Source organism: Manis pentadactyla, chromosome 8, assembly GCF_030020395.1.
Source record: "Manis pentadactyla isolate mManPen7 chromosome 8, mManPen7.hap1, whole genome shotgun sequence".
Taxonomy (NCBI): Eukaryota; Metazoa; Chordata; class Mammalia; order Pholidota; family Manidae; genus Manis; species Manis pentadactyla.
In genome coordinates, this window is record NC_080026.1 from 96,430,592 (window position 1) to 96,452,772 (window position 22,181).

The window sequence follows — 22,181 nt, forward strand, 5'->3', positions numbered from 1 at the left end:
TCAGATGTATTGCTTTCTGTTCACTTGTCTTGTTCAAAATCACCCATTCCTTCATGAATGAAATGACTTGTAAAGCATCCTCTCTAAATAATGAATGTTATCAACTATGTAGATATTGAATATCTCTTTATTTTAGGGGATGCTGGTGAGCAGGCCATCCGGCAGATCTTAGATGAAGCTGGAAAAGTTGGTGAACTCTGTGCAGGCAAAGAACGCAGGGAGATCCTGGGAACCTGCAAAATGCTAGGACAGATGACTGATCAAGTGGCTGACCTCCGAGCCAGGTAAAGTTCCTCTGCTCTTACCTGAGCAGTAGTGGGTAACAGGACCTCATTCCTGACCGATTGATTCAGAAAGCAAGTCTCTGCTAATTTTACTGTGCTCTCTTTGTTAATATGTAAGAGATGTTATATTCTATTAATTCTTTTGAGATTGAAGTGAACTTTGTCTTCGCTGAACTTTTAAAATATGCAGATTGCCCTGTAATAAAGTTGAAATAGAAATAGAAATCTGGTACCTTAGTTTCTAGCCATAGGCTTATGAAAAATAAAGATCAGCAGAGAAATGTGACATGGGTAGATATCTTTTTTGAAGGATGGGTAGACAGAAACACGAGGAGTGAAACACTGGAATTACTGCATGTCATTTTAAGAGTCAATTAGGTTATCCTTTAAGTTGTTTTTTTTTTCTAGGCTTTTTTGAGTTTCTGTTTCACCATTATTCATTTGGTTTCATAATTCTTTTACCCACCTCAAGTCTTGGCTTTTAGAACTTTTCCCCCCATAAGTGAAAATATATTTTGATACTAAGAAAACTCAGTATAATATAGGGTTGTTTGAAGATCCTCATTTTTATGGAATTTTATGGTATGGACATTGAGTAAAATTGAAGTATGATGAGGTATTAATGTAGATGAAGTTTAACTTTGCTCTGAGGATTATGATGAGGTATTAATATAGATGAAGTTTAACTTTGCTCTGAGGATGTCATGAAACATGTTGAGATAATTGGAATGTACAGTTTGTCCGTACAAATGGGCCTCAGAAACACTCCCTGACATGTTACAAACCATTCCGTCTGGTCGCAGATGTATTAACATAATAAGACTTAAGAATTCAGTTCTTAAAAGAATGGTTCTTAACCTTCTTTGGATAAAGATAATTTTTATAATCTGATGAAAACCATTAATGTCTACCTAAAAAGATGCACGTAAGCATGTCCATATTCTACTCCAGAGGTTTGGGGATTCACTGTAGCCCTAGAAGCCCCAGGGGCTTTGGGCTCAGAGGCTTCACCTTGAAGGGAAGAAGGAGAGTCTTAAACAAATGTGATCTCATTGTGCTCAGTGAGTCTTTCCCCCTGCTGTGAAGGAGTCTCCCCTGTCATGAGCATGACAAGAACTTTACAGAAAAGACAGAAAGAAGCTCTGTTCCCGTTCGGAGAAATGCCAGTGCAGTTTGACACAATTCTTGGCGCTCCTGACTTCTCACTGCTGACTCTTTTGTCTGCAGCCTTTTCACAGTGTGGTGGACAGTTTTCACTTGAAATTCTCAATACACAGTTGTATGTGTTTAGGGAAAGATGCATTTGAGCAAGAGAATGAGGTGGTTGCTGTAAGGGACTGACCATCAATCTGTAAAAGGAAAAGGCCAGAACAGTGATGAGCAGCAATGGTCTGCTTCACCGGGGAGCTTGCGGTACCCTTTCATGGAAAAAGATCGGAAGACTCTCCATGTCATCCGCTTTTAAATATGGTTGGCTATTTAACACTTTGGTGGCTGAAGTTCAACCATGTCTTCATTGATACTCTTCTAATCAGTCACCTAGGGTTTCTAGGTTGTAAGTATATATTTTTATCTCCATGGGACTTCATGAACTTTTTATTTTGAATGAAAAATTAGGTAGCCCATGGATATTTTTACTTCTTCACAGTTGGACTCTTATACCAAAAAAGGTTCCTTATCAATGGCTCACTAGATTTGAAGGAAAAAAGCAAATTAAATCATGAAAGTTATGTATCCCAAAAGTCTTCCACTCCTCAGCCACGTAAAAGGGAAGTCACAAGTACAAGTAAAAGGTAATACACCTGGCAATAAATATTATTGAGTTCATTACCTTAAATATAGGTATAGGTGAAAAAATGGAGATGAATTTAGAAAGACAATAGATAAATGGATGAGAGAGCCATACTATTATTACTGTAAGGGCAGCAGAGATGTTTTGGAGTTGACCCTGAAATCAGAAGCTGAGGTTAGGATGCTCAGCCATGACACTCTACCAAATGATAAACTTCCCACCCGTCAGTGAGTCTACCAGGCTGAGTGGATTAAAAAATCTGAGCTTGTAAAACACTGGTAAATCTTACTTTGTTATGACTTGGAAAGTCTCTTGCAAAGGGAAAATAAGTTTCTATCAACTCACATCATTTTTTGTGGTAGTAGCATACCACCTCTGAGAGGAAAATAGTAAAATTAGTCTTTAGGAACTTGATGAGAACCAATAGTTCCTTGTCACTGTGTGCTTTTTTCCCTCAGTACTAACTGGTTTTGATATTTTTGATTGTGTAGGAGTGGAAGGTAGACATTTAAGATTATCATTAGGCTCATAATAATAATACAAGGACAATTCAAAAATAATAATAATTATTATATATTGTATGGCTTTATTGCCAAAGTAGTTTAAAGTAGAACCTTTTGCTTGAAGCCACTCTCTTAGATGAGCAGGGCAAGTGTTGTTACCTACTCACCCCTCATTTTTTAAGTTAGAGAACTGAAGCCCAAGGAAGTTAAACATCATAAATAAGGTTCCACAGGTCCCAGGAGCTGGGATTTGAAGACAGATCTGCCTGGTCCCAGTGTGGTATGCTTTTAGTAATACGCCTGCTGCCTCCTGAAACATTTCAATGTATTCTTGCTCATATGTAAGATAATCTAATGGGCTGTTTATTTCTAAAACACATATTACTATGGTAACAAAACCCTCCATAGCAAGAAGATCACAAGCACATTTTCCCTCTGAAGTTAAGCTTTGGTTATGTAATCCCCACCAAGAGGAGAATCATTATTATCAAAATTTGCAGGTTGGTCTTAAAGTGATCGCATGGTACCATGAAGTTAATGTGTGTTCTTAAAAAGCAAAGGAGAAAGTAGACGGTTTGGGTGTTTTGCTTTGTTTATCTCTATGTTTTCTTGTGCTATCCTAGATTTACTGGGAAAAAAGGAAAAGACAAGCATGTTAACAAAAATGACATATTTGTGCTTTTAGTGATATTTTGCTGTTAAGTATTTGAGAGAGTACAATGACAGCCTCTGTCTGTTTTGAGCAGAGGACAAGGAGCTTCCCCAGTGGCCATGCAGAAAGCCCAGCAGGTGTCTCAGGGTCTGGATGTGCTCACAGCAAAAGTGGAGAATGCAGCTCGCAAGCTGGAAGCCATGACCAACTCAAAGCAGAGCATCGCGAAGAAGGTCGATGCTGCTCAGGTAGGAAGGATGGTTTCAGGAAGGCGAGGGAATAATAGAGAAAGCGAAATGGTCCATAAATAATGTGCATCTCTCTCCTTTACTGTGGGTGGATAGTGGGTGTTTCCAGGTGATAACTGATTCCCAGCATTTACCAATGTTAACACTTCCCTGGCCACCACAGGTTCAGATTAACATTTATCTATATTTTGAAATAGAAATCTTTATTTTGAATACTTTGATTAGTTAAGGGAAAGTACTCTTGAGTACTAAGAGAATCCTAGTTCCTTGTGTAGATACAGTATATATAAACTGTTCTCAGAATTTACAACTATATTTGCTCATAGCAATGTTAAAGGGTTATTAAAGTTTTCTGATAGTATACTGTAAAATGATTTTCAAGCATTTCACAAAGAAACACAAATGTATGAGAAACTGAAGAATTAGGTGTGATTAACTTGAAGTTAGATAACACTTGCAAAAATATTTTATTCTAATGAGGATAAAAAAGCATTTTTAAAAGAGGAGGGATTGATTTGATTTTACCTGAGCTAAGAACCTATGTAAAACGAAAATGATCAGCATTATAAAAATGATTACTGGTTGCCTTGGGATTACTTTTGAACTTTCTCTGATGGTCTTGTTAAGTTTAACAAAGTGTGTTTCCTTTCCATTTCTGTGTGTGTAGAATTGGCTTGCAGATCCAAATGGTGGACCAGAGGGAGAAGAACAGATTCGAGGGGCTTTGGCTGAAGCTCGGAAAATAGCAGAATTATGTGACGATCCTAAAGAGAGAGATGACATTTTACGTTCTCTTGGAGAAATATCTGCTCTGACTTCTAAATTAGGAGATCTACGAAGACAGTAAGTATTTAATCCTTTAAAGTATTTAATCTCTTTAATCTCTCTCTTTTTTGCCCTAAGTACATATATTATTGAATGCCAAGGGTTAAATGCACGAATGGTGCTCTTCTACCATATTCTAATTGATTCTGTGTGACATGGCTAGGCCAGATATTACCTGTTTTATAATTGACATAACAGGTTTAATGATTTATTGCTGATCACATAGTTTTAAATTAATAAATTCAGGATGCTAAGGACTCCTTTACTGAGCTTTGTTTTTTAATTTCTAAGCTAGGACTTTACCTGCTACGTTATGTTTGTGACATACCTGTTTCCAGAAATATGAGGAAAATAAATTTTGTGGCTAGCTATGAAAAGATTCCGTGGGTGTGGGTGTGGGGGTGGGGGTGTGGTGAAGGAGTAGCATGAAGGGGAGGCATAAGAAGATCCTTCCTTCCCCAGCAATATTCTTTCTTGTGTAGCAGTTATAAAAGACCCTAAATACAACATCCTCATCACAGCTTCTTCCCTTAAAGGCTTTCATGGCATCTACTTTGACTATATAGAAAAGAGGTCTGGCTTCCTCTCTCGATTAGGTATTTTTCCCTCAGAAACAATAGCAAACTAAAGCATACGCTAAAAGAATGTTAAGAAAGGGCACGAGGTCAGAAGTAGAAATTCTTTCCCACCCCAGTCCTTCAGTCACCTCTTCAGGGATAACTAGTCAAGTCTCTGGTGAGATTTGGCTTTTCATTTAACTTGCATGTTTCAATTTCTGTTCTTCCATGGGAGAGTGCCTAACATTTTTTCAGTGGTAGGTACTTTATAGAGTTCCTTCAAGTCTTATATTGACTAAGAAAGCAAACTCGTGGGTAGGATCGTGAAACAGAAAATGGGTAGGAGCAGGGTAGACATACTTTAGGCAGGAGGTTGTGATAGAGACCAACATAAATAACAACTCAAATTTTGTCATATATCAAGCTCAGTCATTTGAGGATCAATGTTTTAAACCTCAAATCTTGAATAATTTAAGTGGAGAAAATATATAGTTTGACAATTGTAAAATGTTATGTCAACATAGTTAGGTGTGTGTTCATTAACATTAGCTCATTAATGTAGCCTGTTTTCATTTTTATTAGATTTAAAAATACTCAAAGGAGGAAACTGTTTTCAGGACCCTAACATAAGTCTACATACATAGAAGACACTCATGTTCCTTAATGATGAAGAGAGAAGTAATGGTAATGATGATAATAGCAGACTTTCATGTGTGGTTGGTCACATGCCGTAATTACTTATTACTATAACATACACATACATATAACCTCCTGGCAGCAAGACTAGCCATGATCAGAACCGAGGTAAATACCTTCTTTGTCCATCTTCATAATGGAAAAGGTATAGAAATTTAGAATCATAAAGAGTTCTTACGAGTATCTAAATCAGTCATTCTGGCAGGCTAATATTTTCATTTTTATAGGTGAGACAGATAAGATTATCCCAAAATTTACTTTTCTATGACTGAATGTATTTGAGATCCAAAATGAGTCAGGTTCTTTATATATTCATATTGGTTAGAATGTGAAGCCTGGAGTTTTGGGGGCAGTTATCTCCCTTTGTGATGTGATTGTGGTTGTCCTTTGATTTCTGTGTTGAGGTTCTTTGGTTGCAAGGAACTAACTCAAGTAAAAAGTGGACATTTATTGACAGTGGAGGCATCTGATGGAACCCAGTGTCTTGAAGTACGACCAGGTCTGTGGCACCTGGAAGGTCCTCCCTCCATCTCTTTGAAGCTTTGTGCTGTGCTCTGTTTGTTTCACTCTTTGTTGACTGTTGTGTGCTTCTTCTAGCTTTAACATAACATTTCTAGGCTTTGTATGATTTTCTAGCTCCAGATCATACCACTAGTTCACTTTGCAGTGTTTTTTTGTAGTATGGGCTAAGTACTACCTCTCTCAGAATCATCTGGAATGGTTGTTAAAAATGTAAATCCCTGGACCAACCCCAGGCATACTTAATCAGAATCTCTTTTGAAGGTGAGTTTTAACAGTCTTCATTTAAAAATGAGATCCCAGGTGACTTATATGCACACTGGACTTTGAGAACCACCAGAATTGAATTGGGTACCTTGCCTGCCTGTAAGCATGATAATGTCTTTGAGTTAGATAACCACCCAGTCTAATCAGTTCTGGCAAGGATTAGGGAAGTACTGGATCCCAACATAAGGCAATGTGTATAGTATCTAGGAGTACAGCTGTGAAGTCAAAGTGCCTGCCTTTAATCTTGGTTGCACCAAAGTAAGTGATGGGACTTTTGCTAAGTCATGCAACCTTTTTGTGTCTCTTATGTTTTGAATAATCAGGATAATACTGGTATCTACCTCATGGTATTGTGAGAATTAAGTAATATAAGCATGTTTGTAACAGTACCTAGCAGAAAAAGACTGTACGACTACTAGTTATACTGTAACTACTTCAGTAGGGCACCCCCAGTTCCTAGGGAAACCAGTGTTTTCAGAGATGGCAGGGCTAAGGAGTCAGCTAACCTAGTGATTACTGATTGAGCTCAGCTAATAGTTGAGTTTGATTGAGTTAGACTGACCCAAATTCATATTTAATGTTTTAACTGGGAAAAAATCTGAATGAAAATAATTAATTTCATTTAAGGACCAAATAAATAAACCACTCTTCTTTCAAACCAAGCTAATAATAATCATTAGCCATTTGTCATCTCATTAGCATTTGTATAGCAATTAAGTCATCTCAATGTAAATAGTGTCTGTGTGACAGGGCGCTGTTTTTTTTCTCTGCAGAGGGAAAGGAGATTCTCCAGAGGCCAGAGCATTGGCCAAACAGGTGGCCACGGCCCTGCAGAACTTACAAACCAAAACCAACAGGGCTGTGTCCAACAGCAGGCCCGCCAAGGCAGCTGTCCACCTGGAGGGCAAGATTGAGCAAGCACAGAGGTGGATTGATAATCCCACAGTGGATGACCGAGGAGTGGGTAAGGCCATCATTGCACTTAACCCTCCTTAAGCTGGTCTCAGTGAAAATAAGCATGTTGTTGTTAGAGATTATATATCATCTGTAATTGGGCACAGAAGGGGTTCTATAGCCACTGGTGCGAAAGTCATTCTTCAATGTGACTCCATAGCTAAGTGTAGCCAATAAGATTCCTATGATTTAATCAAGCAGAATTAATGGATAAATGATTTTGCTGTGGGCAAATAGAAAGGTTCTCAGGTTGGAACTGAAACTTTGAACGAATTATTTCCAGTCTGTGTATACTTCCATTCTATTGTATCTCTGTTACTACAATCCTTACCAAGTACCCAGTTAAATATTATTTTTGAAAATAAGTAAAAGGCACTTAACTACAAAGGTTATTTTCAGCTGTGAGGGCTCCTGTATCAGGTAGTCTCCAGCAGTGACCTAAAATTCTAAATTTTGGGAGATTTTAGAAATGGATCTATAAGAATTTAGGTCATACTATGATAGCAAGCCTGCTGAAGCTGAAAAATCTATTTACCTTCTTTGCTGTTTTAGTAAAAAAAATAAATTTTAAATTGGTTATTACCAGTGTTTGGGGAATCAAACAGATATATAACTTACTAGAGGAGGAATAAATTGGTACAAACTTTCTGAATGGCAGTTTGGTATTACATATAAGAGCTTTAAAAAAGTTCATATCCATTGACAGCAATTTGACTTATAGAAAATTTTTGTCAATAGAGATGTTTCTAAGGAGTTAAACACAAGAATGTATATAAACAGCATAAATGTTTAATAATAAGTATATGGTCAATAATTATGATTAATAATACAATATTACAAAAATTTTAGATCATGATTTTTGAAGAATATTTAATGATATGGAAATGCTCACATTTAATAAAAAGAAACAAAGAATAAAAGTTAATGTATAGTATGATCCCAATTTTGCAAAAGAGAAATATGTATGTGTGGAGTATGCAGTGCATTAAAAGAGACTGGAAGGAAATGTGCAAATATATCAATCTCTGAGTGATGGGATTATAGGTAGTTTATCTATTCTTATTTATACTTATAATTTTCTGTGTTTTTCAGATTTTTTTTCTATCATTAGGGACAAAATATCCCCCCTATATGTTATTGTTTTTTAAAAATTTTTTTACCAGAATGGCACTGCAGTTGCCTTCTCTGGGTCTGTGTGAATTTCAGTGTTTTCCTATTGATCCAGGACAAGCTGCCATCCGAGGGCTTGTGGCTGAAGGCCATCGTCTGGCTAATGTCATGATGGGGCCTTACCGCCAAGATCTCCTTGCAAAGTGTGACCGAGTGGATCAGCTGACCGCCCAGCTGGCTGACCTGGCTGCCAGAGGGGAAGGGGAGAGTCCCCAGGCAAGGGCGCTTGCTTCTCAACTCCAAGACTCCTTAAAGGTAGAACTCAGGAGCGCGTATCTTGCATTTCTATGCCTACTAATAGAAACTAGGGAGGAAAAGTTTTTTTTTAAATATATGTAATTTCTTGAGTCTAGAGAAAGTTAAAAAAAAAAGTGTGATCAGGGATATAAGGAAATACAGAGCTTGTTTGGAAAAAGCTTGCCAGTGTGTGACAGCAACTAAAGTTGTGTCCTCTAGGTTTCAGTGAGACAGCAACTCTTATACATTTGCTCTGCCATGTATCACTTGTACTTTTCTATTTAGTCAATATTTTTAAAAAAACGGACTCCTTTTTAAAACTGATATAAGTTTATTTAAAAGGAAACTATAATCCTGAAATCTTGATCTTGATTAACTGTATTTTTTCTAATATTTAAAAGAAACACATAATTACTAAAATACAAATGTTTGTGTAATAACTAAACATCTCAGGTATCACCAGCCAGTATATACCACTCACCTTGAGAAACATCGGGGGATGATTGAGACTTGTTTGTATGAATTCAGAAAACTTAGATTGGACTAAGTGTCGTAGCTATGAAAAAGACTATGACTTCTAAGAATCCTCTTCTTTAGACCCATGTTAAGAAATGGATACATACATTGGTTATCACATTTTTCTAGAAACTTAATTGAAAAACGTATCAAAAAAATTCCCATTCTTTATTTCTTTATTCTTAATGTGAGAAAATGCTTAGAAATTTGATACTGCATCCACCAGACAATCCTTACCATTTTTATGCTTGTTGTTAATCCCCTTCAGCAATTGAGATTGAGGAACTCTGTCTCATCTCAGTGTCTTCTTTGGGTTCCACCCAATGATTCTCAGTATCGTTTCTTAGAGGTTACCTAGAAATGAAGTAAGATTTCTTCATTAGGTGGAATAGTCTCGAGAGAAATGTGGGTCATATCTTACCTCTTCTTCTAGACACTAATCTCTTAGAGGGTAGGATTCATATCTTAAACCTGTTCCATGCTAGCTCAGTGCTTTGTACATAGTTGATGCTCGATAGTATTTATTGGATTAAAGACGAACTGTCTGAATGAATGAATGTGTCAGTGAATTGTTTGGACATTGGCAGATGTGCTTTTTGATATTTCTGGAATTTTCATTTGTAAATAATGTTTTTAAGGATCTGAAAGCCCGGATGCAGGAGGCCATGACTCAGGAGGTGTCAGATGTTTTCAGTGATACCACAACTCCCATCAAGCTGTTGGCAGTGGCGGCCACTGCACCTCCTGATGCTCCCAATAGGGAAGAAGTAGGTATCCGCGGCCTTGCATTTCTTCTGATGGCCAGTTACACACACACACATGCATATATATATACACACACACATATAATTATATATTTGTAAAGGTAAAATGTGTTTATAGTATCTATCAGGGGCAGTGGTTGGGAAATTGTAGATGAAGGGTGGAGGGTAGAAGAGGGAAGACCTTGCCACCTCTTTTCTTAGTCACAAAATGTATCAGATAGGAATGTCTTTATGACATGTCTTTAGTTGCAAACTGTAGGAGACCTGACCATCAGAGGTGAAAACAAATGGGTTTTATTTTTATCATATAACAAGAAATATGGAGGTAGGTGGTCTTGGCATGAGTTCAGCAGCTTGAACCACAAAGGCTGGCACTTCTGTGATTGTCTTGGTCTTTCCCTCATGGTGTGAGATGGTTGTTGCAGCCCTAGGCATCACGTTCAAGGCAGAGAGAAGTGAGAGATGGGGCCATTCCAGTCACAACTATCCCTTTTTATTGGGGCATTTTATTCTCAACACAGAAGTCAGGGTGATCTTTTAAGCCAGTTGATGTCATTCTTCTCCTCAATTCCTTCTGATGACTTCCCTATCCTAGATGAAGCCAGAGACCTTGCAGTGAACACCAGTGCCAGTGATGTGCTGGTAGACCAGCTCTCCAGGGGAAAAACCAACAAAACAAAAGCCCTGATTTGTAATGCTTGTTGGTTTCTATGAAGTAACTGCTCCCATCACAGCTGTTTCAGTGTAGGTGCTGAGAGCAGAGTTGGGAAGGGATGGGCACATTTGCCTCCTGTGAGTTGGTGCAAGCAGCTTCAGCAAACCACTGTGTCTGGGCCCCGTCCACTTCTCTGACCTCACATGGTACCTCTCTTCCCCCTGATGCTCCTTTTTACATAGACCTTGTTTTATTATATTCCCAGTGTTCCTTCCTTGTGTTTATGTGTTCTAACCTTGCGGCTGTTGTGCTTGTTAATCTCTCTGGTCTTCCCATGGATAACCAAATGTGTTACTCACCTTCTTCCATTGTCTACTGAAATGTCACTTTTGGGGCACCACCTAAGACAACAATTCTGCCTTTATGCCCAGGATTTTCTAATACCTGTGTCCTACTTTTCTCCTTGGTATTATCAACATTTGACATATTTGACTCATTTTCTGTTTGTTTTTCTCCTTCACATTAGCATGAATACTCCATGCAGTCAGGGACTTTGTTTTGTCTTTACTTTATTCCCAGTTCTTAGAACAATGCCTGGCACATTGCTGGTGCTGAATGAATGAAAGTAGAGGCTTTCCCAGAAGTCCCCCAGGAGACTTGTATAGGTCTCATTGGCTAGAACTCTTCACATGGCTATTCTAGCTGCAGAGCAATCTAGGAAAGCAAATATTTGGTATTCTAGTCTCTACAGTGTTGGCAGCAAAGGAGAAGGGGTTGCATCAGACAGCCAAAGCTGTACAGAGCTCTGGTATTCGCACTTGCAAATACTGTTTTCTTTTTCTAGCCTAGATAACTGGGTAGTTCACCTCATGATCCCCTTAGGCTGGGGTGATTTGCTATTTTTTCATTTCAGACTTCTCTGAGTTTCAGATGAGTAGATCCAGCCATCTGCTGGCCATCTCCACCTAGGTGCTTTCTGGGTACCCCAGCATGTGTTGTCCTTCCCCCATTCTCTCTCTCAGAAATTTTTAAGTCACCTTTGACTCTTGCCTTCCTTTCCTCTTCCCACATCAGTAAATAACTAAGGCCGGCTAATTGGATTTCACAAATGTCTTTTGAATCCTTATATTTTCCATTCATGTTGCCACAGCTCTAGTTCTGATCCTTGTCCCCTGCTGCCTGTATGCCTGCATGGCTGTGACTGTTCTTTGAATCTGTCACTAGGCTACCAATAAAATAAAAATACAGATATGACCCTGGTATATTACTGCTTAAACCTTTCAGTGGGCCTTCCCTTCACATAAGAGAAAGCCAGAGCTCTGTGATCTGGTTTCTAAAACTCTTGTCTATACCAGTTTCCAGCAAGCTCCTGCCTCTTAGTTGATGCCTCAGCAATACTGAATTGCTTATAGTTTCCTGCAGACTCTGTCCTTTCTCCCTTCCGTGTCTTTTTTCTTTCTGTCTCTCTGCCTAATTATCTCGCCCTTCTTTTTTGGCTAATTCCTATTTACCCTTTATCCTAATATCCTCTACTTCCCGGACAGGTTTAAGTGCCTTTCCTTTTGTTCCCATGATATCGGTGCCTACCTTTATTATTATTACACACAGCACACTCTAAGTATCTGTTCCTGGGCCTTTTTTTTACATCTTAAGGATGTGAGCTCTTTGAGTTGCAGAAGCTGTGTCCTATTAATTTTTGTATCATCACCTACTCCAGGGTCTGGCACATAGTAGGTGCTCAGCAAATTTTGATGGAGTGACAAGAAAAGTAAGCTAAGCAGTTAATTAAATCAAAGGGAGCCGGAGACATGGGCTAGAACTGAGATGGTCACCCAAGGCACGCAAAAAGCCCTGTAGATTCAGAGTGTGGGAAACAAGCCAAGGCAAGAAACAAGGGCTAGAGCCAGGAGAAGGGGACTAGATGATCATAGGCGTAGGCAGAGATTCTGAGCATTAAATAGTGAGAACCCAGGTAGCTGAGTCCAAAAAAGAGGTTAGGCTGGGGAAGAGACTTAAGTGGATAAACACAAAACACGGGCAATGAGATTAGAGGCTGCTCTTGAACCAGGAGAGCTTTAGAGATTGTCTGCGAGGAGCCAGACCTGGTCTCGAAGAATGGACAGTTGGACCCCTTTGGGGGAGTCCAAGAAGAGGATGTATTCTGTCAGTAGTTCCTGACATGCTGTGTGTATAGTACAAACCTGACCCTGTGCTGTTCAGTATACCTTCTTTTTTTAAGCATCAATTCTAATAATGTTACCCAAACAAATGACAGAAAAGCTTTTGTCATTTTAGCTAAGTTAAATATCTATGTGTCCTTCGTGGCATGCAACCTTGTGTAATATCCATGTTGAAGGAAAAGTTCTTCAAAATTGGAGACCTGAATGAACAATTCAGTAGATCGTTTTGCATTGGGGTAATAAAAGTCAGCCTTCCTTGCCCTTGTGTCAGACCTGAGTGTGACCTGTCATTTTTCCCTTAGAGGTCAGGGGCAGAGTTTTTAAGACATTAATGGTAATGAGATCTTGTGAGGGATGCTACCCTGAGGAGGCCAGAGTTCAATTTAGGACTCTGTGGAAATTCTTGGCTTTTAATGTACCCAGCCACCTCCACTGGAGCCTGGAATGGGTTTGTCTGTCTTCTTCAACCTAGAGGATAATCCTTGTGGGAATGGGGATTATTGGAGTCTTTATGTTCTGTTAACTCCTTGTTGCAGAGTACATGGTACTGCATGTCCTGTCTGCACTTGGTAAGCAGGAGTTGAACTGAAATTCAAGGGTATGTGTGGGTGTGCACATACATGCACGTGATGCTGTGTGGAGATGCACATGGCAGGGCCGAGACTTGGCATTTGACTGTTGTCTTATTAATTAGGGTTTGATGTCATCTCTGAAGTCTTTATTGAGCAGTTGCTGCCTCTGCTTAAAGAGAGACTTTGTCAAAGTCGGCCTGAACCCCCCGTTGTATTGAAATACATTTTCTTAATGTCTTTGTTTTTCCTCAAGGTGTTTGATGAGAGGGCAGCTAACTTTGAAAACCATTCAGGAAGGCTTGGAGCCACGGCAGAGAAGGCGGCTGCTGTTGGAACTGCTAATAAATCAACGGTGGAAGGCATTCAGGCATCAGTAAAGACAGCCCGAGAGCTCACACCCCAGGTTGAGTTTTGCTCACTCTTCATTTCAATACTCACCATATAGTATTGAGTAAAGAAGGTTAATTACAGAATAGTTTATATGTTTTTGAACACTAAACTATAAAACAGCACAAAAGAAACACAGACCAACAGTGTCAAAATCATTTTTATAGTGTTTGAATTTTTACAATGATCGTAGACTAGTTTTGAAAGTAAAACCCCTTCTCTCCCCAACATAATGAAGAGGTCAGTTTTGATTTTAGAGCTTATGCCTTTCCCCACCTCTTTGAGGGTATTTAAAAAAATTCAGTTCTGTCCATAACTTGTTTTCTTTTTTCTACATAGGTATATAACAAAGACATAGCTAGTATGATGTGAACAGTATATTGGAAGAAAACAAACTGAGCAGGAATTCAAGTTGTAATAAGTGATAGGTTGTCTCCAAAATATCCGTTCAACATCATTTAATGTGATGTTTGCATGATTTTTCTTCCAATCAAATTATGGAAAGCTCATTATTTTATTCATTTATTCAGCAGATATTTTATTGAGTATCTGTTATATTAGGAACTGTTAGGCTTTACAAATCTATGATACTGGCTTTAATGGGAACTTGCAGGGAGAGACAGGTAAAAGCACATCTCTGAATGTTCAACTTTTGCCCACATGGTATGTCAACAAGTTAAATTCTCTTGAAAAATCACACTTCTTCAACTTAAAAAAAAACTTCCATAAAATACGAACATGTCCAACTTTCTTTAAAAACTTTCATAAAAATGGAACATGAAACAGAATTTCTGTGTTAAAAAAAGAAACAGAAAACTAGACATAGAGCAAGGACACTGGAGACAGAACTGGACTTGAAACTGAGTTTCCTTGTCTGTAAAACAGAGTTAAACTTCCTAAGGGATTGTTTTAAGAGGATGCATGTACAGTCCGTAACTCACCAATTGTAAGTGTTAGTTCCTTCTCAAGTGCTGTAACAGATTAGCTGGAAACTTTTGAGCAATTGAAAAAACTACATTTTCTGAGTCTCAGTTTTTGTATATATAAAGCAGAGAAATTACCTGTCCTTTATCTCTTACAGGGTGGTTGTGGGGATTCAGTAATGTAATTGATGTGAAAGCACTTTGTTAACTGTATAGTTGTTTTTTATAAATATTCACCAATCAATTCTCAGTAATTTTTATTATCTTTTTTAATGGTGCTTAATGAGATGGAAGAGTTCATATCAATGGCTTAAATATATGTCAGTTTTTGTATATTCTAAAGTATCAGGTGAACACCCATTTACTCTATTACCTTCTTAAAATCAGGTTGTGAATGTAAAACCTTTTGTGAGGACCCATTCTGGGGAGCTTATTTACGAGACTAAGCCTGTTTTGTTCAAGAGACTTGCTGATTTTTGGCTTCATAGTGCCATCTGCAGGTAGAGAGAAGAAAGCTTCGCTGAAGGTTTGCATTGGAGTGAGACAGTACCCTGGTGGTTAAAGGTTGTTTTCGTCATTGGCAGGTCGTCTCAGCGGCTCGTATCTTACTTAGGAATCCTGGGAATCAAGCTGCTTATGAACATTTTGAGACCATGAAGAACCAGTGGATCGATAATGTTGAAAAAATGACAGGTAGATTTGTGTGCAAAGTTGTTACAGTCTAATCATTGAGGAATGAGTTCTGAGAAACATGAGCAGGACCTGTTGTGTTACTCAGCTGTAATTGGATAAGGGGACAGTCATGTGCTCCACAGCGTACTTGGCCCTGATTAAGGCTGCTGAGCAGCAGCAGCTTCCCATTCAAGCCTTGCATCTTTGTCTGAAGACTCTTTGAGTCTCTTATTTTAATGCTGCCCTCCTGGTGTGATGTTTATTGTTACAGCTCTTGTCTTCCCTTTGAATAGTGTCTTTGCCCAGTCTGAGCCCGAGTTTGGTTTCAGAGGCTGGGGGGTGGTGTTTGTGGATACAGTAAGTGTCCCTGTCATTTTCAGTGGGTTCATATTTCAAGGAGCCACAATAGCTACCATTTAATACAACTTGCCTCAGGGTTTCCTCCAACTTATCAACTACGTAGTTCAAAAAAAAAGAAATCAGCCTCCAACAAGCCTGTGTCGGTGCAGAAGTGGCATCTCTGAATCTTCTTCATTCTCTGAGGAAGGAGGGAGTGGAGAGGAGGGAAGAAGTGAGGAATGAAGGCTTTTGGCTTCCCTGCATTACCTGCTACGGCAGGGTCCATAGCAGCCAGAGATGAAAGTGGAGCGCCTGAGGTGTCTGAAGAGAGGTAACAGAAACAAGAAACAGGCTGTTAGGTTATTGGAATCCTCCGTGTGGCTCCTCTTGGGCCCTGTAAGCTGCCAACAAGCAACAGATGGCCAGGAAGTGAGACGGGAAGGGAGAAAATATTAACAGATGAAGTGGTGAAGGTTTCAGACGCAATCCTTGTTTCTCCCTGATGTCATTGCCTTTCTGGTTGTCTGTGGTAGAGACAAGGCCAGTGACCACGGTCGGTGTCAGTGCTGTGAGTTTATATGGCCCGCTGGGCTACATCCTCACTTCTCTTTGCTATGGAATTCACCTGGAAGTGTTTGATTGTATAACAGGGGCTTTGAGCCGAGGGAGAGAATTCTGGATGTTGTACTTTCATGTGAGAAACTTGAGCAGACAACAGGATTTTGGAGTCTCTTTTGTTCTGAAATGGCAACTAAATTCCATTTCTGTTCTCCTGACAGGGCTGGTGGATGAAGCCATTGATACCAAATCTCTGTTGGATGCTTCTGAAGAAGCAATTAAGAAAGACCTGGACAAGTGTAAAGTAGCCATGGCCAACATTCAGCCTCAGATGCTGGTCGCTGGGGCAACCAGTATAGCTCGGCGGGCCAACCGAATCCTGCTGGTGGCTAAGAGGGAGGTGGAGAACTCTGAGGATCCCAAGTTCCGAGAGGCCGTGAAAGCTGCCTCTGATGAACTGAGCAAAACCATCTCCCCAATGGTGATGGATGCCAAGGCTGTGGCTGGAAACATTTCTGACCCTGGTAAGCAATGCATGGTGTGGTTCACCTCAGCTGCAAGGTTAACTTAGGAAGCTGACAGGGTGGCGAGAAATTATGCACCGCACAGTAACCACATACAAAGTCTGGGAGCAAAAACTACAGACACTTAGTTTAGAAATGCTGGATTAATCTCTTTGCTGTCTAAAAAAATGCTGGACTGAAATTTTCTGCAGTATTGGCAAGTTTTTGTGAGTTAGTTTCTCTGGACCAACTTCTTGCTTTCTTAATATTGTCTGATTCACTAGGTTTTGGATCTGTTTTGTCATTGTTTTGGAAATTTCTCAAAAGATGTACAAGAACCATTTTACCAACTATTTAGCTTATATAACTGGCTTAACTTCTGCTTTTCTTAAAATGCCTTTACTCTATAAAATATTCTCTGTTTCTGTCAAATCTAGGGGGCTTAAGTCAACCTGTAGGTTCTCTTAGGTGATTATCCTGGTCCCACACCAAAGAATCTGGGTTTTCTTTAGCTGAATTTTGATCATGTTTTCAGTACTGCTAAAGACGTTACCACTTCTGTAGTTGGAAACCTCTGAATTCTTTCTGGTTCCAGCATCCAGTGTGCTGGCCTCATCTGTGAGTGGAATCTAGTCAGTGTGAGAGTGTGGGAAGGAGGGGCTGCCTTATTCATCCTTCACCCGGACAGAATCTTCCTAGTATCCTCAAACCAGCATCACTAAGGACATGCTTAGTTTCCTAACTGGAGTTGCTAATAGTTTGAGTAGATTCCTGAATTCTCAGTGACTGGGTATGGAGCAGCGCAGGGGTTAAGATGCTTGATGCCAAGTGGAGCAGCGGAGTGGGGAGCAAGGTGAGAAGTGTCCCGGGGAAGGTGTGCACAGCCTGAAGCTGACATCTCCCTTTTCTGAGATGGGCAGGCTTACTTCTTGACTGCTTCATCACAAGAGGCGATGAGCACCATCTGAGCCCAAAGTGTTCACGTCCAGGGATGCCCTGAGTGCTTGTTAGCTGTGCAGGCAGAAGGCACCTTGATCACTACAGGGAGAGCTGGTTGGTGACTTTAGGCTCTTTGCAGGGCTCTGGCATCTGCCTTGCCTTCCCCTCCCTTCCCCTTCAATCACTGCCTCTGATGCCTGCTGGCAGCTTTATATCCAGCTTTTATTAATGGAAACCAGTTCTTCTGCTGGGTAGACAGTGCTCCAGAGCCCTGACCTGCCTGGCTGAAAGTGAGGGCATCTTGTGTTTAGGCCTGCAGAAGAGCTTCCTGGACTCAGGATATCGGATCCTGGGAGCTGTGGCCAAAGTCAGAGAAGCCTTCCAACCGCAGGAGCCTGACTTCCCGCCTCCCCCACCAGACCTTGAACAGCTCCGCGTAAGTAAATTCAGAGATGGGAAGAACTGAGCAGCAGGGTTTTGGCACTGTAGCAAGAGAAAGGTAGACTATTCTGGAGCCAAAATCACTAGGTGGCTTGTTTAGCTTCTATGTGAAGCTTTGGCTGAAGTACGACTTGCCTTTGATTCCTAAATCTCATGCAGTCCGAAGCTGGTGTTTATGCATGGGGCATGCTGGGCGGGTGGGAGTCTCTGATGTTGGACTCCGGTGGTGGGGCCTGACTGGAGCAGGACAATGGGCTGCAGTAAGTGCAGGCATTTTGAGTGATGAGTTAATGGGGCAGGTTAAGAGGATGAGAATAATCTGCACAGCTGTCCTGAGGAGTGCGTATGTGTTCCAGTTGACAATGGGAAAACTGAATGGTTTTACTCTTGTGTACATTCTTTTCTTTGACTTTTTTTCAGTAACAATGTAATACAATTCTTTAAAGTTAATTTTCCCCCAACTGTAAAATATTTTGATGCCCCCCAAAGTACCATGAATTTATTTGGTAAATGGTTTAGGTTTAGGAGGAGGGTAGCTGGGCGTTATCTTACAGATAGAAATCCTAGAATCAGAAACTGATTATTTTTAGACATTTCCTCTAGCTAATAGTATTGCAAAGAGATTTACTTTTGGACTAGCTTGTCAAGGCAACAAATTGATTTACTTTGCTTGATTTTCTTTCCCATATCTGATGTCAGTAAAAGAAGTGTTTTAAGTTGGTTGAGGACAAAATTGGGTCATTGTGTCTAGCTAAAGAACAGTGCTTCCCGGCCTCTTGTGCTTCATTTGATTCTCTTCAGCTGGGCTGTTGGCAGGTGGTTATGGCCCAAGAGAGGGCTGTTCTGGGGAATGGCTTCTCACTTAAGTCATAGAATCATGGCACTTAGAATCAAGATCTTAAAGGCTGTTTGGTCTAGCTACCCCTTATTGACAGATGAGAAAACTGAGGTCCAGGGAAGGTACTTGCCTTTGCAGCTGCTGCTCAAGAGAGTCAGGACCAGAACTTGGCTCTTGAGAATCTTGGTCTGGCAGTGCTGCACGTGCCTCCCTGAGGTGTAACAGTAGCTGCTAGCTTTTTGTGGAGAAAAAAGGAAGAAAGTATGTTCCTCTTGAGATTGAAGCAAGTGGTCTTATGCTCACTGTTGGTGGTCTTCTGTGGAGTGAATGTGGGTGGCTTTTCTGGGGGTGCTTTTAGAGGAAAATAGAGGATTTTGACAGGGAGTAGTTTCTAGGGCTTTACTCACAACCTGGTTATTCTTTTTTAGCTGACAGATGAGCTCGCTCCTCCCAAACCACCTCTGCCTGAGGGTGAAGTCCCTCCGCCCAGGCCCCCACCACCAGAAGAAAAGGATGAAGAGTTCCCTGAGCAGAAAGCCGGGGAGGTGATTAACCAACCAATGATGATGGCTGCCAGGCAGCTCCATGATGAAGCTCGCAAATGGTCCAGCAAGGTAAGTAATGAAACTTTTCTTGGGGAGAAAGGATAAAGAACCGTGCACACAGCCCAGAAAGAATCTGTTAGGAAAGTCATGCCATCTCTGCCTTGACTCCTTTCGTTGCCAATAGCACGATCCTCTTCTGGTGGTTTTGTGAGATGTTTCTGGTATTGATGGTTTCTTCTCCTCACCCCAAAAGTGAGAGCTAGGGCGCCTGTGGTTTGAGAGAAGGGCTCCTCTCTGCTGCCCTGACCCCAGACATTTGGGGTTGCTTAGAAATCGCTTTTCTTTCTTGGGATTATTGTATGTTTTTAGAGGCTCTCTTGTAAATAAATCATCAGCACTCCATACATGAAGCTGTCTTCTGTGGGCTCTGCTGCAGCGAGATAAAAGTTTGCATTTTCCTTCTATTTTTTCACAGAAGCAAGTAGTGTCTTGGAAGCCACTTACCTTTCCCTTTTCTCAGAATTTCTTACCCCTCAACTCAAGACAGCTCCAGGCTAATTCCAACTCAACCAGTCTGAAAGTGTAAATATTTATGTGGTTGGTGAAAATTTGGATGCTGCAGCAGTCCTTTGAATAACTTTTGCCTGTTTTCCCCCTAAATGATGAAACATGAGTGGTAGCTTTTCCAGAGAAGAGCTAAATATTGTTGCTAACCTTGTAGTGAAATGTACTTCCAACTCAGTTCTAAACTGTTTCCAATGGGACCTGAGATCTTTATTCCCACTGTCTATTTGCCTTTGTTCTTTTCACACCCTCATCCCTCTTAGGCTCTTGTAGTGCATGTCGTTCCCCAGGGACTTCATGCTTATGCAGCTGATCTTGTTTTTTTCAGGCTGGGAAACTGACCTTGGTTTTTCACCTGTGTTTTTCTGAAACTGCTAGCTGTGAGCCCAAGTTCTAAGAAGGAACGGTAACCTTGCTATCTCCAACTGGCATGTACACATCCCTGGGATCATTAGCAGAGTCTTGGTGTGTAGGGGGAGTGGGGTGGGAGTGACACTGGAGGTTGGTTTTACTCAAAGATTTTAAAGGAAATATAAATTCCATTTCCATAAACCCAGATACATTGTGCAGCAGTAGACAAAATACACATGAATTATAAAGGTAAAACTGCAGCAAAGGAGCAGGCAGCATTGGCCTACATACTTACACTGCTCTGCCATTTGTTGCCAGAAGCCCTTAGGTCTGTCTCTGGGGGATTGGAGCATTGGGATTACTGGCTGTGAGCCATGTGCAGTCAGGAGCTACTTGAACTGTGTGTGTTTAGGGGGTGGTAATGGTATGTTGTTGTGCATCTCTCAATCTGTCTTTGCACACTGAGGTACTCTAAACCCATAGCCTCTTCTCTAAGGAATGGGGTTGAATCCTGGTTGAGATAAGAGTTTAGGCAAAAGGAGTCATTGGTACCTGAACTCCTTGTTTGCCCTGAATCCTCCAACTTCATTGTTACCTTTTAGAGACAGGTCTTGGGGCCATTTAAGCCTCTCGGGGAGCTGTGGATGCATCTCTCAATGACTTGCAGGTCAGGAACCATTGTAAACCATTAAGCAGTCATCTGGCCTGACCTCTGATCTTCGCTTGCCACCGCATTCCCTTGCTGACCTCTCACTGATGGCGCAGGCAGAGCTGTTCAGGGTGTGTGCAGGGTAAGACTTTTAGGAGTGATAGCATTCTTAAATAAAATTCCACACCAACTCCTACTTACTCCTGGTTAGAGATGTTTGACACAAAGACCCTGTGTGACCATTCTTCATATACATGGTTTGGCTTTGAGGCAATTCCTTTTATTTTCCTTTCCCTGGGCCTATTTTCAGCATCTGATCCCCTTGTCTCCTCCCCTGGCCTTTTGGAATCCCCATCCCTGGTATTAAATTCATTCTCTCCCTCTCATGGGCACCAGTTTTGGGCTCCTCTGACCTCAGCCTTACCAGTTGCCAAGTTCATGCGTTATCTTATCTGTGAAATACATAAATTGAGGTTGGGGGGAGAACCATATTTTGCAACAGGAGAGATTTAGGTTGTACCCAGAGAACAGCTTTCTGAGTTGGTACTAGTAACGGATGCAACATGAGATTGTGGTGGCATTGTCTCTGAAGACCTTGAGGGGATAGAGTGAGCTGGTTTGACAAGTGGATTCTCCCTAAGGTGGGAGCCTGGAGGAGGCATCCTCTGGAGGCTCCTTCCAGCTGGGTGATTGTGGGATGTTTGGTAAATCCTCTTGGCTCACCATTGTATTTGTTTTCTTGCCTTTTTCCTGGTTTGATATCTGTTGCCCCTGATGTAGTTTTAATTCTGGTACTTTTAACTCCTGAAGGAAATAACATGTGTCTGTCTGGCAGCTGCAGAGCTGACCCAAGTCACTTCATGTGTCCAGGCGGAGCGTGTCCATGTGAGCCAGCTGGGTGTTGTTCACTTTGTTCTGTTCAAAGCAGGTTGTGTGGCTGCATTTACTTTTCTCCTCAGGATTCCTTCTAAAGGTAATCAGCCCCTGTTTGGCTGTTACACTCCTCAAAATGTTCTGACATTAAGTACTACTCCTGGCAAATTTAACTCTGGTAGTAGGTGTATAAAAAAGGAATGCCCCT

The 22,181-nt window shown here is 40.7% G+C and overlaps 1 protein-coding gene across 4 annotated transcripts in view; it reads left to right on the top strand.

The window, feature by feature from the left end:
- VCL (vinculin) overlaps positions 1-22,181 on the top strand; it is a 98,494-nt gene that overhangs the window by 68,839 nt on the left and 7,474 nt on the right. For all 4 annotated transcript variants that reach the window (XM_036928606.2, XM_036928608.2, XM_036928609.2 and 1 more), the window contains exons 8-18: positions 137-284; positions 3,326-3,479; positions 4,147-4,322; positions 7,117-7,307; positions 8,523-8,722; positions 9,859-9,987; positions 13,645-13,794; positions 15,286-15,394; positions 16,492-16,794; positions 18,024-18,148; positions 19,420-19,605. In XM_036928606.2, coding sequence (XP_036784501.1) covers positions 137-284; positions 3,326-3,479; positions 4,147-4,322; positions 7,117-7,307; positions 8,523-8,722; positions 9,859-9,987; positions 13,645-13,794; positions 15,286-15,394; positions 16,492-16,794; positions 18,024-18,148; positions 19,420-19,605 — 1,871 coding nt within the window. The remainder of the gene's footprint in view (positions 1-136; positions 285-3,325; positions 3,480-4,146; positions 4,323-7,116; positions 7,308-8,522; positions 8,723-9,858; positions 9,988-13,644; positions 13,795-15,285; positions 15,395-16,491; positions 16,795-18,023; positions 18,149-19,419; positions 19,606-22,181) is intronic.